Source organism: Pangasianodon hypophthalmus, chromosome 12 (assembly GCF_027358585.1).
Source record: "Pangasianodon hypophthalmus isolate fPanHyp1 chromosome 12, fPanHyp1.pri, whole genome shotgun sequence".
NCBI lineage: Eukaryota > Metazoa > Chordata > Actinopteri > Siluriformes > Pangasiidae > Pangasianodon > Pangasianodon hypophthalmus.
In genome coordinates this window covers 7,733,787-7,749,545 of record NC_069721.1, presented here as the reverse complement: position 1 = coordinate 7,749,545, position 15,759 = coordinate 7,733,787, and the positions used below count along the sequence as shown (strand labels likewise).

Below are 15,759 nucleotides of genomic sequence, written 5' to 3'. Positions count from 1 at the left end.
CATTCCAGTGCTTGGGTGCTTATAGTAATGGACACCACATGCCTGAATATATTTAAAATGTTCTGTTGGTTGCACTAAACTAAAACTGGACCAATAAGCAAGATATCCATAAGCTTCAATTCTGTTCTCTAAAAAATGACACATTTCCCTAATGATTTATATTTTCACTCATGTTTGAGTAAGTGTGGCTGTGCATGGACAGTGAGAGAAGCTTATAATCGACTCCAGCCAGGTCTGAGCAGCTTGATGGTTGCTTCTGTAGTCTGTGCATTCAGGAAGAAGAACATGGCTCAGTGAAACTCAGTGAAACTGTATCTGAGTCTGTATAATTCCACATTGTATTTTGAGGTGTGTGTCCTTGTTTGTGCACTCCAATATCGGTTTAAATGAAAGAGTGATTTTTTTCAAATATTTTTATGTTTGTTTTTGGGCCGGAAGTTTGGGGTTTGTGGAGCTGAGTGAGGTGTTTTAGATTTTGAAAAAAAAATCTAATGTTCAGTGAAGTGTGTTGAAGCAATTGGGAAAAAAACTGTAATTAACACCTAAATACAGGAGAGCTGTGTTTTTATAATTGCATTTTTGTCTGAAATAGCATGTATTATTGTATTATGCATTATTGTATTATCATGTATAATGCATTATTTTTTTTAACAATTAAAAATAAATCTAAAACAAAAAAGGAAATGTGCTCAGTACTCAAGATTTTGCACAATTTCTAGGTCCTTATTTAAATGTAAGCAAATTTGTGATATTGATCATGTTAACTCCTTTGTACACAAGGTCAGATTTTCTGTGAGACTTATCCGTTCCACTGAAGCATGTGTTCAGACGACACACCGATGGATTTGATCTAAAATGGATCATCAGGTTTTACACAAATTTGTGGAAAAGCAAAATGCAGACATACCAAACACTAAGAACTCCTGAAATTCATGTAAATATGTAAATTCTCAGGTTGTACTGTATTTCCACTCAAGTTGTTGCTGATAATATCATCTGTAATAAAAACCTTTGTGTTAGATTGAAAAAGAATGAAAAAAGCATTTTCACTAGTGGACACCACTGTGTATATATATATATATATATATATATATATATATATATATATATATATATATATATATATATATATATATATATATATATATACATACATACATACATACATATATTATATATTATATATTATGACTAAATTCCCACAAACTCATCGACAGTATCAACACATTATTCCCCATTGGGGGACGAATAAAGGATTAGCTTATCTTATCTTAACACTGACATCAATACTTACTAAATATTTAACAGTATTGTGAGTCCATGGGAAAGGGCATAGTCAATCACAGTGGTCCTAATTTCATCTGTGTATCTATTCATCTTCTCCTTCCTTTTCCTTTTCCTCTTCCTCCTTGCACTCCTGGTCATCTTCTGCCATTGTTTTGGTCCATTTTAAAAACATGCGTGTGTCTCTTTTTATATATCCTGAAGTTCTGCTTGGTCTGTGAACCCTTTTGCAGTTTTCATGTTTCCACATGGAGAGCTGTGTGTTAATCAAGTCAGCCTTAACTCAATGAATTAACATAATTATACTGAATGGTAATTTTTTTTTTTTTTAAAGAGTGCATGATGCAAGCCCAGCTTCAGGAACAGGATTTATCTGTAAGGTTCAGCTCAAATACTGCAATATTACTGAAAACACACAGTTCTTGGAAATGTGTTGTTCTTTTGAGAACCAAACTGAAGCCTATAGATATCTTATTTAGTGTGTATGCACTTGAGAAAAATGATGAAAGAGGGTAAAATCTGAAAATGATGCTGAAAAAGAAGGTCTTTTTGACGCCAAAAGCAGAGTTTTTTTTAAAAAAAAAAACAAACAATTAAAACATTTTTGAGCGGAGGTCCTGGTGAGTCGATTCTTCTGAGTCATTTAGAGGAGTCGTTTGAAAAGAACCGACTCACGACTCGTTCATGAGTGGTTAAGTTGGCGCTCTGCAGTGTGTAGTATCCATTATCAGGATAAGCTCCTGTCTGTGTTTGCTTATTGTACAGCCATGCTTCTGAGGTTCATTTGCTCGGTTGTCACTAGATCACTATTTATTTTAATTTCACTCATAGGTGTGTGGAGAGTCGTATGGGTGAAAAACGACAAGTTATTCTGGCTGCTAACTATCCTGTTTCTACCCCTTGTAGTGGAAATGATTTTAACACTGAGGAGAAGAAAAAGCAAAGACTGTAAGTGGTAAGTAACAATTTCTCACAATTTTATTTTCTCTATATAAGCAAGCACTATATATATATATATATATATATATATGAACAAACTAATGACATCTGGTGCATGAATTTTAAAATAAAAAAGCTCACAATGGACTACAAGCACCTTTGCAATAGGAATTGATTTGTATTACTTATTAACAGTAATGTTATAAATAAAGTTAGAGCTGTGATTTTTCTGGGTGACCTTTTGTTCTTGAGTACAATAAAAAAAGGGAAGCAGCGTCTTTCTTTCACAGATTCCAAATGTCTAAATCATCACATTGTTGTGTAAAGTTTGATCAAGATTCTCACGGTGAAATCAGTGAAAAATGGACTAAGTCTGTGATTATGGCTCCTGCAGGTTCTCTCCACCAATTTTGCTGTTCCTTCTCAGCATTATACCGAGCATTTGGATCCTTGAGCTTCATCATCATCAGAATAAACACAGTTATGCCAAGGTATCATTTCTCACAAATGAAGATTGGAGCTTGAATAAGTGCTCAAGAATTGTTGAATTGTTGTGTTCATGAACATGTAAAACATTAAATGAAACTTGTATGTAGCAAATGATGTGTAATCTGTATTCTTCTTCTTCTTATGACATTCTGATATTTGACTTTTTACTTATTTCAGTGTAATCGACTCGATTCATCAGAGAACGTTAAAGATTTCGTTCAACACTGGAGGAGCTCTAATGCTACTAATGAGACCGATATTTATAAGGTATACAATCTCCTTCATTCATAGAGTCTGAGTACACATTACAGACATTTTCCATAGGCTAGTCTCTACAGTGTCTGCTTTTGTATCCCTGTCTGTAACTCTTTGGGTGTCTTGGAAAAAATGTTTATTTACAGGCTTTTTCCCCTGCAGTTTTGGTTTACTTGGTTTTAAATGAAAATTTCACTCCACCCTTCAATAAACACAAGTATTCACCTCAGAGACAGGCTTTCTCATTCTCACTTGTGGGCTTTTAGTCTCACATGACATGTAGGAAATATCTCGTATAATATCTCGTATAAATATCTAGTCTCACATGACATGTAGGAAATGGTTTGATTATTTTAATGCTTATAATTTGCACGCCCTGGCTTCCATGCTGGAATGCCTGTAGTTTTTAAAGGACTCTGAGAAGCTCTTGTCATCAGTGTGCCCCAACGACTGGATTTTGGCACTACACCAGGCCTTGCTGTTGCTGCTGATTGTGGGAAAGTGGCTGATGCCCAACGAAGGAGGCCTCACCCGAGACGAGCTCTCGCAACTGCTCCTCATCTTTGTAGGGACGGCCGCAGACATCCTTGAGTTCACTAGCGAGACTCTGTCCGATGTCAAGTAAGCCCCGCGTATCACTTTCTGGTTTTGACTGCACTGTCATGTAATCGTGTATACAGAAAGTCAGTTAGTGCTCTCCTCCTAAAGTGTTCAGCTAACTCTAACTCTATGAATTTATATGAACAGCAGTTCAAGAAGTCGTGTTGGGTGGCTTCATGTGTGAAAGAGGAAGCCATGTTAGTCTTTCAGTTACCAGACTGGTAGTTGTGCTGTGATAGACTAAGCTATCGCCTAGGAATTGGCTAGTCTTGTGGGGACACACGGGATCTCTGACAAAAATACACGTCTGGAGACAGTCATTCAAAAGCATAGTAGTGAATTGTGATGAAAACGAGCGCATACAATGCCACTGCCACAGGCTTTCTCTGTAAAAAACCAGCACAATTTCCTGTAGATGGTGCACTCTTTTCATAGAATCTGTTCAATTGTTTAACTGAACTATTTATGTCTTACAAAAGATGATGTTTTCACTGAATGTAATCTCTTCTGCACACACACACTCACACAACACACGGATACATAGTTCACTGGTGTCTTATTTGGCAATGTTTCAGCCATCTTGGATTACATCCAGGGCACTGTATGATTAATGTTGGTCAGACGATGTTTACAACCACCCTTACTTTGTGCTTAGATTGGCTTAAAACACTGATTTGTTCCAATATGTTTTCCCTCACCCTTAAGTTAAACTGTTTCATTAGCCTCTCAAGGCATGTATTCGTATTAGAGGTCATGTGTGGCTCTCTGTGACTAGTTAGTACAAAAGGTGAAAAGGAATATTAAACACACACGCAACACACACACACACACATACACACACACACACACAAACTATCAGTGCATAGTGATCCTGATGGCAGAAAAAAATGTACTGGAATGTGACATTATCTTAAATCGTTATTTGCTGTGTTTTGCCAGAACATGTCAGTTCCTGTCTCAGTTCCTGTCAGCAAACTTAATGTCAAGTGCCTTTCAGCTCCTCCTTAACCGTCCTTAAAACTAATCTCACTATTTTCCCACTGTTTTCTTTTAACCGTTGTTCTATATCCAATGAAATTCATCTTCATGCTTCATCTAACTTGGTGTTTCACATTATTAGGGATAAGAGCCCAGTGTTGGTGTACATTATTCTAGCCATTTGGACATGGAGTATGCTACAGTTCCCTCACAATCTCACAGGTATGGACATAATCTGGTGGTATGAGTTGCACTGTAACATGCTAATACTGTGTATTACATACTGTATATACAATATGTGTATAGTGTTTATAGTAGCACATTTGGTAACACTTTACACCAATATAACTATGCAGGGACTAAGCAGGATGAACGAATCACATCAGCTACTCAAATGTTCTCTTACCTACTTGTTAAAGAACTACTAGCTGATGCAAAGTAGCCTAATCCTTACTTTGGCAAAACTTTGGCAAGAACAATATACTTATTTATCCTCTATTTTCTTAAACATAAAAAGGCATGCTCAGAGAAGGTGGAGATCAACACACCCTGTATTCACTACTGTCCCTTCTGAGCTTTGTTTGAACTTTTATATGTGGTGTTATGAGCCAATCTGGCCTACAAAAAGGCTTGAGCTAATACAGTACTGTCCAGACAAATAGATTTTTTTTTTTTTTTTTTTACCTCCCATTAGGCTTGTGCGATATAATGATTTATTCATCTCTAAATGATATTCAGTGACCCAGATTATATTCTACCCCAATTATATTCTATTACCAGACCTGCTAACCTTTGCGAATTTTGAGTCAGAGCTCCACAGTTTACCATAAGAGTATGCTAGTATGTATTTTCACTCAAAAATACACCATACATTACATTAACTGATGCTGCCTGGAAGCCCCGCCCCCTCCGCCATTTCACATGCTCTCTGCTGGACTTACGGGTTCACTATTGCTTTCTGTCAAAATAAATGGACGTGGCCTAATGGATAGAGAGTCGGACTTGCAACCTGAAGGTGAACCTGAAGGTTGTGGGTTCGAGTCTCGGGTCCGGCAGGGATTGTAGGTGGGGGGAGTGAATGACCAGCGCTCTCTCCCACCCTCAATACCACGACTGAGGTGAGACCCTTGAGCAAGGCACCGAACCCCCAACTGCTCCCCGGGCGCCGCAGCAAAAAAAAAAAAAAAGGCTGCCCACTGCTTCGGGTGTGTGTTCACTACTGTGTGCGTGCACTTGGATGGGTTAAATGCAGAGCACAAATTCCGAGTATGGGTCACCATACTTGGCCACAAGTCACTTCACCTTCACATTTAAGTACATATTTAACATCAGTTAACTATATTTATTAGGGATGCCCCCTAAAGATCACCAAAGAAAAACGAATGAAATTTTTGACCTGACAAGATTAAATATGCCTACAACAAAATATCAAATCTAACACTTTACAAACAATGTTAATGGTGATGATGATTAGAAAGGGATTAAATAACCTTGCTCTCCTGCAGCAGTCAGCACTCATACATGTTCAAACACGTTGAGCAGCAGATCAACAAATAAATATTTTTTTAAACTAACTATTTTTTTAAACCGGTAAACCACAAGCAGGGAAAAATCAATATTGCGCAAATAGACAAATAGCTCACATTATCACATCACTCTGTTTATGTCTTAATTCCATAGTCTATGAGATATCATTTCCAAATATTACAATGAGGAATGAGCAAGTAATTTGTGTGTTAGATAATGACTGAAGTAGTACTGTGTCCTTCACATCACAGTTAATGATGATTTGAAACAGTAGGTAGCTTGTAGTTTTCCAGGAGAGATCTCAAGGTCTCTATAATTGTTAATTATTGCTTAGATTGTAACGAACATTGATTTATTATTACTTACTGAGTAACCAAAGAGTTACCAAAGAGTCATTAGTAGTTAATAGGAATGACTTAAGTGTTACTATAGTACTACGCACATTATATGTACAGTATTTATAGTATAGTACAGCAATATTTATAGTAATGTAATTCAATACAAGCTATAAATTTACATTGTTGACTATGTAATGCATTGTCCATTTCCTGTCCCCAGTGTTAAGCTCTAGAACAGAGGAGTGTGAGACGCAGACTGACTCTCTCCTCTCTCGACACCGAACAGACTTCTGGGCTGTGATTGAAGCCCTCTTGATTCAGGACGGCCCGTTTTTGTTGGTCCGCCTGACCGTCATGATACACTTTGAAATTGTTCACCAAATGCTGGTCTTCTTTGCCATCAAGAACTTTCTGGTGGTGGCACTGAATGTGTATCGCCTCTGGGTCATTTGTTGGGACTCCAGATCCTGAGAAAGTCTTTCTTTCCTGAGAAAGATATTCTTATTAGAATATCATCTAGCCGAGACTTGTTTAGGAGAGTTTGAAAAGTACAGCTTACATTTTATATATGAGATTCATTAAAAAGTGTAATCTGATTACTTAGTTGATTAATTATTGTTATATGTCTGTGTACAATAATTTTTTTATTTAAAAAATAACTGAAGTTGCAGGTAGTAGATTAGTATAAATAATAAACCAGCAATATCAATGTATACATATAACAGGGATGGACAGTATTTCTGTATACATGTACAAATAAATGTTTGAAATAGCAAAAGAAAGTATTTTGCAATTTGTGTTTGATGCTTCCAGGAGAAGAAGAAGAAAAATGATTTCATCAAACTTCATGTGTGCTGTATTTTTGCATTTTCATTTGCATGGTGACATCATGTAAACTTGTGCTCATGTGATTGTGGTGGATTTCAGAGCCGGCGCATACATGAGAGCTGCTATACAGCTTGAACATCTCAGCAACACCAAACACTTATCAAAGACACCTTGTGTAGTAAACTGTTTAAGAAGAGCTCATGCAATGTCTACACCCATTAGCGAGAAAATAGCTGACAATGTGTTGACTGAAATGTTTCTATCCTTCAAGATAAAAAAAAACATTATTGTGCCTGAGTGTTTAAAAGATTTCACATAATGAGAGATGTCCTGAGATTCTGAGCCAAATCTGCTTGTATTGTGTAAGTAAATCTAACAGCAGATCAACACTACAGTACAGGAATACACTACAGAACACCAATACCAGAAACCAAAGAAACAATATAACTGATTGACACTTCATAATTTAGTACATGAAAGATTACTGTTATCAGTTAAAGTGGTATTATTAGTCTTACAGAGCATTTGGGGCATTTTGTACTATCTATTAAAATACATTTTGAACTGTTTTTGGTTGTCATTTACTGTAGTTAACACACTTAGTTATACTGTATGTATTGTATGTGTAAGTATATAAATTGAGGTAGTTAAAATATTGGATGCTGAATGTGGAAAACTTTCAAAGGTAAAGTACTTTTTTGCATGAATTGATAAAAATTGAATCATTATTAATGAAGATTCAAGAAAAAAAGCAATTTCTTTAGACATTTGACACTAATATTTACTACATGTACTATTATCATATCATATGCTATATATTATTATATAATATACAGTATACAATGACACTGAATGGTAAAAGGATCTGATGCTTTTTTAAATTATTTCACTGTAGGTGTTTTTCTGGATTATAACTGCATTACTGCAAAGTTTAGTTGTATTAAAAGTACATTTTCACACACACACACACACACACACACACACACATATATATTAAAGTCCAATATGATGTACCACGTAAAGAGAAATAAAGATGAGAACAAACATTTCCTCTCCCCCTTTTCCCCAAACCCACACATAACTGATTTGATCTCAGTTGTACAGGCAGGCTAAATAAACTAAGTACAAGTCACTGTAATAATGACTCTAATAAGTGATTTTAACCATCTGTAGTCTGATAAATCTTCAAAGTACTTATTTACTGCAATTCTTTGAAGGTTCAAAGATTTATCAGAGGTAATGGAGAGCACACAAACTGTCAGGGAGGAAACAGAGATTTTGTGTTCAGCAAATTAACAGCAAACAAAAAAGTAGTAGCATGTGATGCATAAGGTGTATGGGATTTTTTATGTGAGTCAACCTTTTTTCTTCTTTCCTGCATGCTACACTTCTCGGTAATGATCGGCACTATTATTTGCTGGGAACCTTTTGACTTGTTTTGACTTTGTTTGCACTTTATTTCATGTTGTTACTTGTTGCTCATCAAAGCCACAGAATGAGTTGATCCGTAAACAGCAGCTTGACTGGCTTCCTCTAATGACTCACAGATGGAATTATCTCAGATGAGCTGGAAAGGAAGTCTAAACAGATAAAGTCACAGTAAACCACAATCTTTCCCATTTAAGTTTTGGACTAGACTTCTAAATCCCAATCAGCTTTTATTTCCCTGGCAATCAGTAGGGAGGAAGTCTTGCTTTTCATAACACGAGCCATACAATGTGGGTTTTGACCTTATTTTTAATAAGTTCCAATAAGCAATGAGTCCAGACACAGGATGGATTGAGGGGCACTGACTGCATCCTTAACACTGGAACAGACTTTTGTCATGAAATGTTATGTTTAAACTGTTGTCAGCAGAATAAATCAAGTTAATGTTTAGACAGCTTTAGATGCTCAGCATCACATGGACAGCCTTAAGATTGCTGTGGATGCTCCCACATGGATACTCTAAAGATTGCACTTACCAAAAAACAGTTTACGTCCAAGACGCTCTTTAGTGGATAACTTCACTTGGCCAGTGGAGATTTGAAGCTAAAAACTTCTGTAATCATAACAAGACTGAACGTTGTTTCGTTCGGCGGGGGACTGGGGTCAGCATGGGCATTCTGACCGGTCTATGGCACTGTGTGTTCTGACACCTTTCTATCATAGCCAGCATTAACTTTTCAACAATTTGTGCTACAGTAGCTCTTCTGTGGGATCGGAGCAGACAGGCTAGCCTTCGCCCCCCACGCCTGAGCCTTGGGCGCCCATGAGCCTGTTGCCGGTTCACCGGTTGTCCTTCCTTCGACCATTTTTGGTAGGTACTAACCACTGCATGCCGGGAATACCCCACAAGACCCCTCCGTTTTGGAGATGATCAGACCCAGTTGTCTAGCCCTCACAATTTGGCCCTTGTCAAAGTCACTCAGATCCGTACGCTTGCCTATTTTTCCTGCTTCCAACACATCAACTTTGAGAACTGACTATTCACTTGCTGCCTAATATATCCCACCCCATGACAGGTGCCACAGTAATGAGATAATCAATGTTATTCACTTCACCTGTCAGTGGTTTTAATGTTATGGCTGATCGGTGTATGTATTATATGTGTAAGTATTCAAATAGTAGTAGATAATATATTGGAAGCTTAATGTGGGAAACAATCAAATGTAAAGTTCGTTTTTGCACAAATTGATAAAAATCTAATCAGTAGTACTGAAGATTCCAGAAAAAAGCAATTTCTTTAGACATTTGACACTAATATTTTCTACATGTACTATTATCATATCATATGCTATATATTATTATATAATATACAGTATACAATGACATTGAATGGTAAAAGGATCTGATGCTTTTCTTAATTATTTCACTGTAGGTGTTTTTCTGGATTATAACTGCATTACTGCAATGTTTACTTGCATTAAAAGTACATTTTCACACACACACACACACACACACACACACACACATATATATATATATAGTACTAAAGTCCAATATGATGCTTTTCTTAATTGTTGTGATAGTGATAACTTGGCCACTGGAGATTTTGAAGCTAAAAACCTCTGTAATCATAAAAAGACTGAACATCCTTTCAGCACACTCAGTACTGTTTGACTTTACATTGTACAGCTGTGGTGGAGTAATGACTTATACTCCCACAATCCAATGTCACCCAGAGGAGGACGGGTTCCTTTTTGAGTCTGGTGCCTGTCAGTATTTCTTCCTCATGTCATTTCCTGGCCACTGTCACATCCTGCTTGCTTGTTAGGGATCTAAATATGCATGTGTACAGATGCCTGTGACAATGTCTATTCCTAAAAGTGCTGTAAAAATAAAACTTATTTGGATTTCTTCTAAATGGAAATGCATCTCAGGGGGTTTCTTGTGAAGCTAGTTGAGAAAACACCAGTAATATGCAAAGCTGTCAAGAACGTTACAGTGAAGCATCTAAAAAACAAGATAACAGTGATTTGGTAATAGCATAATTGCATAAGTATTGATTCATAGTATTCGATTGTATGAAGTATGAAATATAAAATGCAATGCTGTCACTGAATGTGGAAAGATTATATTTACAAAAAGGGTTTCCATCCATGCATCCATCTTCCGTACAGCTTATCCTACACAGGGTTGTGGGGAACTCGGGGCACAGGGTGTGGTACATCCTGGACTGGGTGCCAACCAATTGCAGGGCACAATCACACACTACAGACAATTTGGAAATGTCAATCAGCCTAGAAGATGTGTCTTTGGGCTGAGAGAGGAAACTGGAGTACCACGGGAAACCACAGGGAGTGCATGCAGGCTATGTGCACACAGGGCAGAGAAGGGGAATCGAGCCCCCAACCCTGGAGGTGCGAGGCAAGCATGCTAGCCACTAAGCCGCTGTCCCATCTCCCCCAACCCCCCAAAAAAAGAGTTTACAAAAATACATTAAAAAAAAAAAAAGAAAAAAAGAAAAAAATTTCTATCTATCTATTATTGAAGGCATCTTTGCTAAGACCTTTGCATAGTACTCCATCTATCTATCTATCTATCTATCCATAAAGATGCCTTCAAAATAATGAGATCAATAGATAGATAGATAGAGTACTGTGCTGAAGGCTTAGCAAGTATACTTTCAATAATAATGAAAAGATATGGATCAATCAATCAATCAATCAATCAATCAATCAATTTGTCTGTCATTCTGTCTGTCTGTATGTCAGTCAATCTGTCTGCGTGTCTGTCTGATGCATGTTAACATCTCCCCACCAGAGGGCGACCCAGGGTTACACAACCTGGGCAGTTACTGTAAATCTGTTACAGAACTAATTACAGTTTTTCATTATTACTTACAGTTTTTGCACCCAGGGCATGTTTCTTTATAACCAGAGCTCACCTGCCCTTTTCCTCGAGTCACTGGGACAAAACTCTAAACACAGTTTACTAGAGCTCAATCTCATTAGTACAAACTGGAGATTAAGTTAGATATATACATTCTGTGCCATTTGCTAGTTTATGTATACACCAGTGACATCATCACGTACATGATGTCATGGGCGTAGCTAAGGGGCCAGTTCTACCCTAGTGTGGAGCATGGCCACTCCTCTGGCCATCCCAGGCAGACAGGATTGCTAATGAGCGTAATGTTGTACAAGAACCAGCAAGTTTATCTAGCTAACACAGAATCTATCTGTTCGGTCCTACTGACCATATTATTTGGAGGCATAACGTTGGATTTCTTCCGTTTCTTATTACCGTTAGCTAATAATTATCTATTTATAATGTGAGTGTTCTTCATAATGTAGCCTAATGTTGTTAGCTGTGATTTTTTTGTAGTAAATAAAAATGTTTAGATGCATGCCTTTTACGTCTAATGGAGATCCTACTCAAGCCATACACATAGCCACATGATATCATGTTCTATGGATACAGATTAATATTTTTGCCCCACCCTAGATTGCCACCCCAGCAAAGGCGCTGGGTCTACCCTGGCCACCCCATTGTAAAAGGTCTGACTATGCCCCTGCACACTATAAGTATTTGTGTGTAAGTGTGTGTAGTATTTTGATTTGAATATTTTATTTCAAAGAGAGTGTTCAAGCTTTTGACACCTAGACAGTTTCTCAACTGCTTACATGCATTTCTCAAAACTGTGTGTAGGTGTCAAGCTTTTGACACCTAGACCCAGTTTCCAGAAATGCATGTAAGCAATTGAGAGAAGAAAAAAAAAAAAAAACCTCTAAGAAGTGAACACTGTTTTATATCATCTGTCCACCAGAGGGTGACATGATGCAACGTGTAAAATGATTGCTCTGTAAATTTGAGTCTTTACTGTAAAATAATGTGATGGCACCAAAGTTTTGCCACTTACACTGTGTTTCTACTTTGGTGTCAGATCATGGTTTGATATTAAATTTTACTGTGAGATATTTTTTTTTAAAACTAGTTATATACTTATTAAAATTGTTACTGTGACATAGACAGTGCTATTGAGAAAATATATTTAAACATACTTTATCATATCCATTGCTATTTACTATTATTAATTATTAATCACTGTTAATGGTATTCAGTAAAGCTCAATCAGCACAAACTTTTTGGATGTAACAAATCAAATGTTATACTTTTATAAATGTAAAGTGTTTTGGAGTTGATTTGACGATTAACAAAGGTTTTATCACCATCTATTGCATATGGAAAAGTTGCTCCTGAAGACTGACTTGAACTCTCAACCTTCTTAAAAAGTAAAGACACCTTTTTTTTGAACTTGTGCTTTAAATAATATTTTTGAAGCACCTGAAAAGCTGCATATGTCAGCATTAATGACTCAAGCATATGTAACCTATTATTAATATACACAGATAATATTGTGTAGGTCCCCCTTGTGCCGCCAAAACAGCTCTGACCCGTCGAGGCATGGACTCCATAAAACCTCTGAAGGTGTGCTGTGGTATCTGGCACCAAGACGCTAGCCGCAGATCCTTTAAGTCTTGTAAGTTGCAAGATGGAGCCTCCATGGATCAGACTTGTTTGTCCAGCACATCCCACAGATGCTCAATCGGCTTGAGGTCTGGGGAATTTGGAGACCAACACCTTGAACTCATTGTCATGTTTCTCAAACCATTCCTGAACAATGTTTTGCAGTGTGACAGGGTGTGTTATTCTGCTGAAAAAGGCCACTGCCATTAGAGAATACCAATGCCATGAAGTGGTGTACAATGTTTAGGTATCAGGCACAGTTCTTCTGGAGACTTTGACTGTCGCACTTGCTTCTTATTTTTGCAGCAAAACCCAGCAGCCTTCATTATGTTTTTTGTCTGAAAAGTGTCTCTTATGTAATATTCTGCTTTCTTTAGTGACATACAAACAATTTTCTGTAACTTTTTTTTTTTTTTTTTTTTTTTGGAAAAGTAATGTTTGGAAATCTAAAATGTTTTTGTACTGACTCCATAATGCAGATTTCATAACATAAATATCTATAACAATTTTTGTACTAAAAAAATTGACTTTTGCACAGTACTGTGTATACAGTCACTTTCATTTTGAATCCAGAATAATTTCAATTAGAGGCAGAGAATAAAACAATACACAGAAAGTATAAGGATAAAAGAACATGAACAATAAAGAACAATAAAGAATAAAGAAATAAAGATAAAAAAAAATACAAAATCAAGGAATCTAAATGAAGATAAATTGCAACAAATGTTTGAACAATTAATAATTAACAACATTAATAAAACAACCCACAACTACGTAAAACAATTTGCATGTATTAAAAAAAAATCTATAGAGTTACAAATGGTAGGTTTAATTACAGGAACTATGAATACACCAGCTTGAACATTTACGTCTTTAATATGGATTTCATAAAAACATTTATAGAACCTGTCTTTAGATCATAAGAAAAACATCTCCTACCAGAAGGGGCTCTTGACAACTGGTCAATTATTACTAAAAATATCCAACACTTAAAAAAAACACCTACTAAGGGTGTGCATGCAACATTTATAGAGAATATGGAGCCATTTCTGATTACAGATGCCACGTATCAGCCTGTCAGGTCAAGGCTTATAATAAACTCCGAGGATTGAGTGTTTGCATGAAACAGAGCCCAGTCCTCTCGGATTGAAAGACAGGAGGTTTCTGAAGGGCAGCTGAGAATGACGGTGTTGTCAACAAGGCCACACTTTTCTAGGTTGGCTCCACAGAAACTTGTAGCAACCTTGAGACATGCATTATTAATGGTGCAGTCTGATATGAAGGAATGTTACAACCAGCACAGTGCATAAAAGCGTCTCATGTGAATATCTAAACGCAAGTGTCTATGATTTAATAATTACTTACACTGTATTTGAATCTTGGAATGGTTTTGGAATGGCAGCCATTTTAAACATTTCAGTTGTCTAGGGTCATTGCTTCAGAGGAAGAATTAGAAAATGCCTATTAGAAAATTCCAGGCTAGCTTCACAGGTTCTTTAAAACAAAAAAGGGTAATAATACTGTAATAATATACAGAACATAGCAAATATTTTACTTTCCAAGAGTTTGTGTAATTTAAATTACCCTTGAGCTTTATTATGCAGCACAGTAGTGGTTTGAAAGCAGTTCACAGACATCCTTATTAAATATCTTTCACTTTTTAACTTAATCTTAAATTAAATTGACCTGATAATTATTACACTGACAAGGTCATTATATCTAACCAGACACAAACTGATAACTAAACCTGATAACCTGATAATCTATAACTAAAAACAATGACGCTTTATTCAAAATAAAAGATTTTTCTACGTATTAATTGAGGATAAGCAAAATCTCCTCACTCCTGATATATTGAAATGTATTGAAAGCCCCACTAGAGAGAATCAAAAATAATACACATAATTTCATATTTAAACACACATTCATACTCACCCTCCATGATGCAAGTCACCAGCTTTAGCTTGTTAGAAGTTTTTGATAAGCTTTGATAAGTAAGGAATAAAACATGACAGGGCATGCTTTTGTAGGAAAAGCATCAATGATGAGAAAGTAACAGCATGTCCTGAACTGTTTTATTCCTCTTATACCACAGCAATTTGCCAACAATTATAATTTTTAAATTATTAATGAACGTGTCTTACTTTTTATCCATTTATAGCTACATTTAATGTTACGGAATGTCCATAGGACAAGTTAACCCCTGTTAGCATTCATGTTTAAGCATCTATAACTAGTCATTTCCTTACCAGCCTCTCTTTTTCTCTTTCACTTGAAGTTAATGCGACAAAAAAAAAAAAAAACAAAACAAAAAAAACAAACAAACAAACAAACAACAACAATAACAACAAAACAAATGGAAAGTACAGTACAGACTCTCCCATGGTGCATGGTGGGAAACTTACTGACCTTTACAAAGCGCTGACACCTGAGACTCCTTCCATAAATCCTTACTGAAAGCGTCACAATATCAGCAATTAGACGTTTTTCTTTTGTCAAATAACGCTTTTTTTTTTTTTTTTAAATCTGTTTATTATCAGTCTTAGATTACGTGGAGCATCTGACATTC

The 15,759-nt window shown here is 36.4% G+C and overlaps 1 protein-coding gene across 1 annotated transcript; it reads left to right on the top strand.

The window, feature by feature from the left end:
• The first annotated feature begins 1,997 nt into the window (after nt 1-1,997).
• On the top strand, nt 1,998-7,807 carry tmem26b (transmembrane protein 26b). The gene is made up of 6 exons (XM_026914587.3): nt 1,998-2,239; nt 2,618-2,714; nt 2,890-2,979; nt 3,371-3,588; nt 4,688-4,767; nt 6,631-7,807. The coding sequence occupies exons 1-6, from the start codon at nt 2,052-2,054 to the stop codon at nt 6,879-6,881; spliced, it is 924 nt and encodes a 307-aa protein (XP_026770388.3). The 5' UTR covers nt 1,998-2,051; the 3' UTR covers nt 6,882-7,807.
• The last annotated feature ends 7,952 nt before the right edge of the window (nt 7,808-15,759 follow it).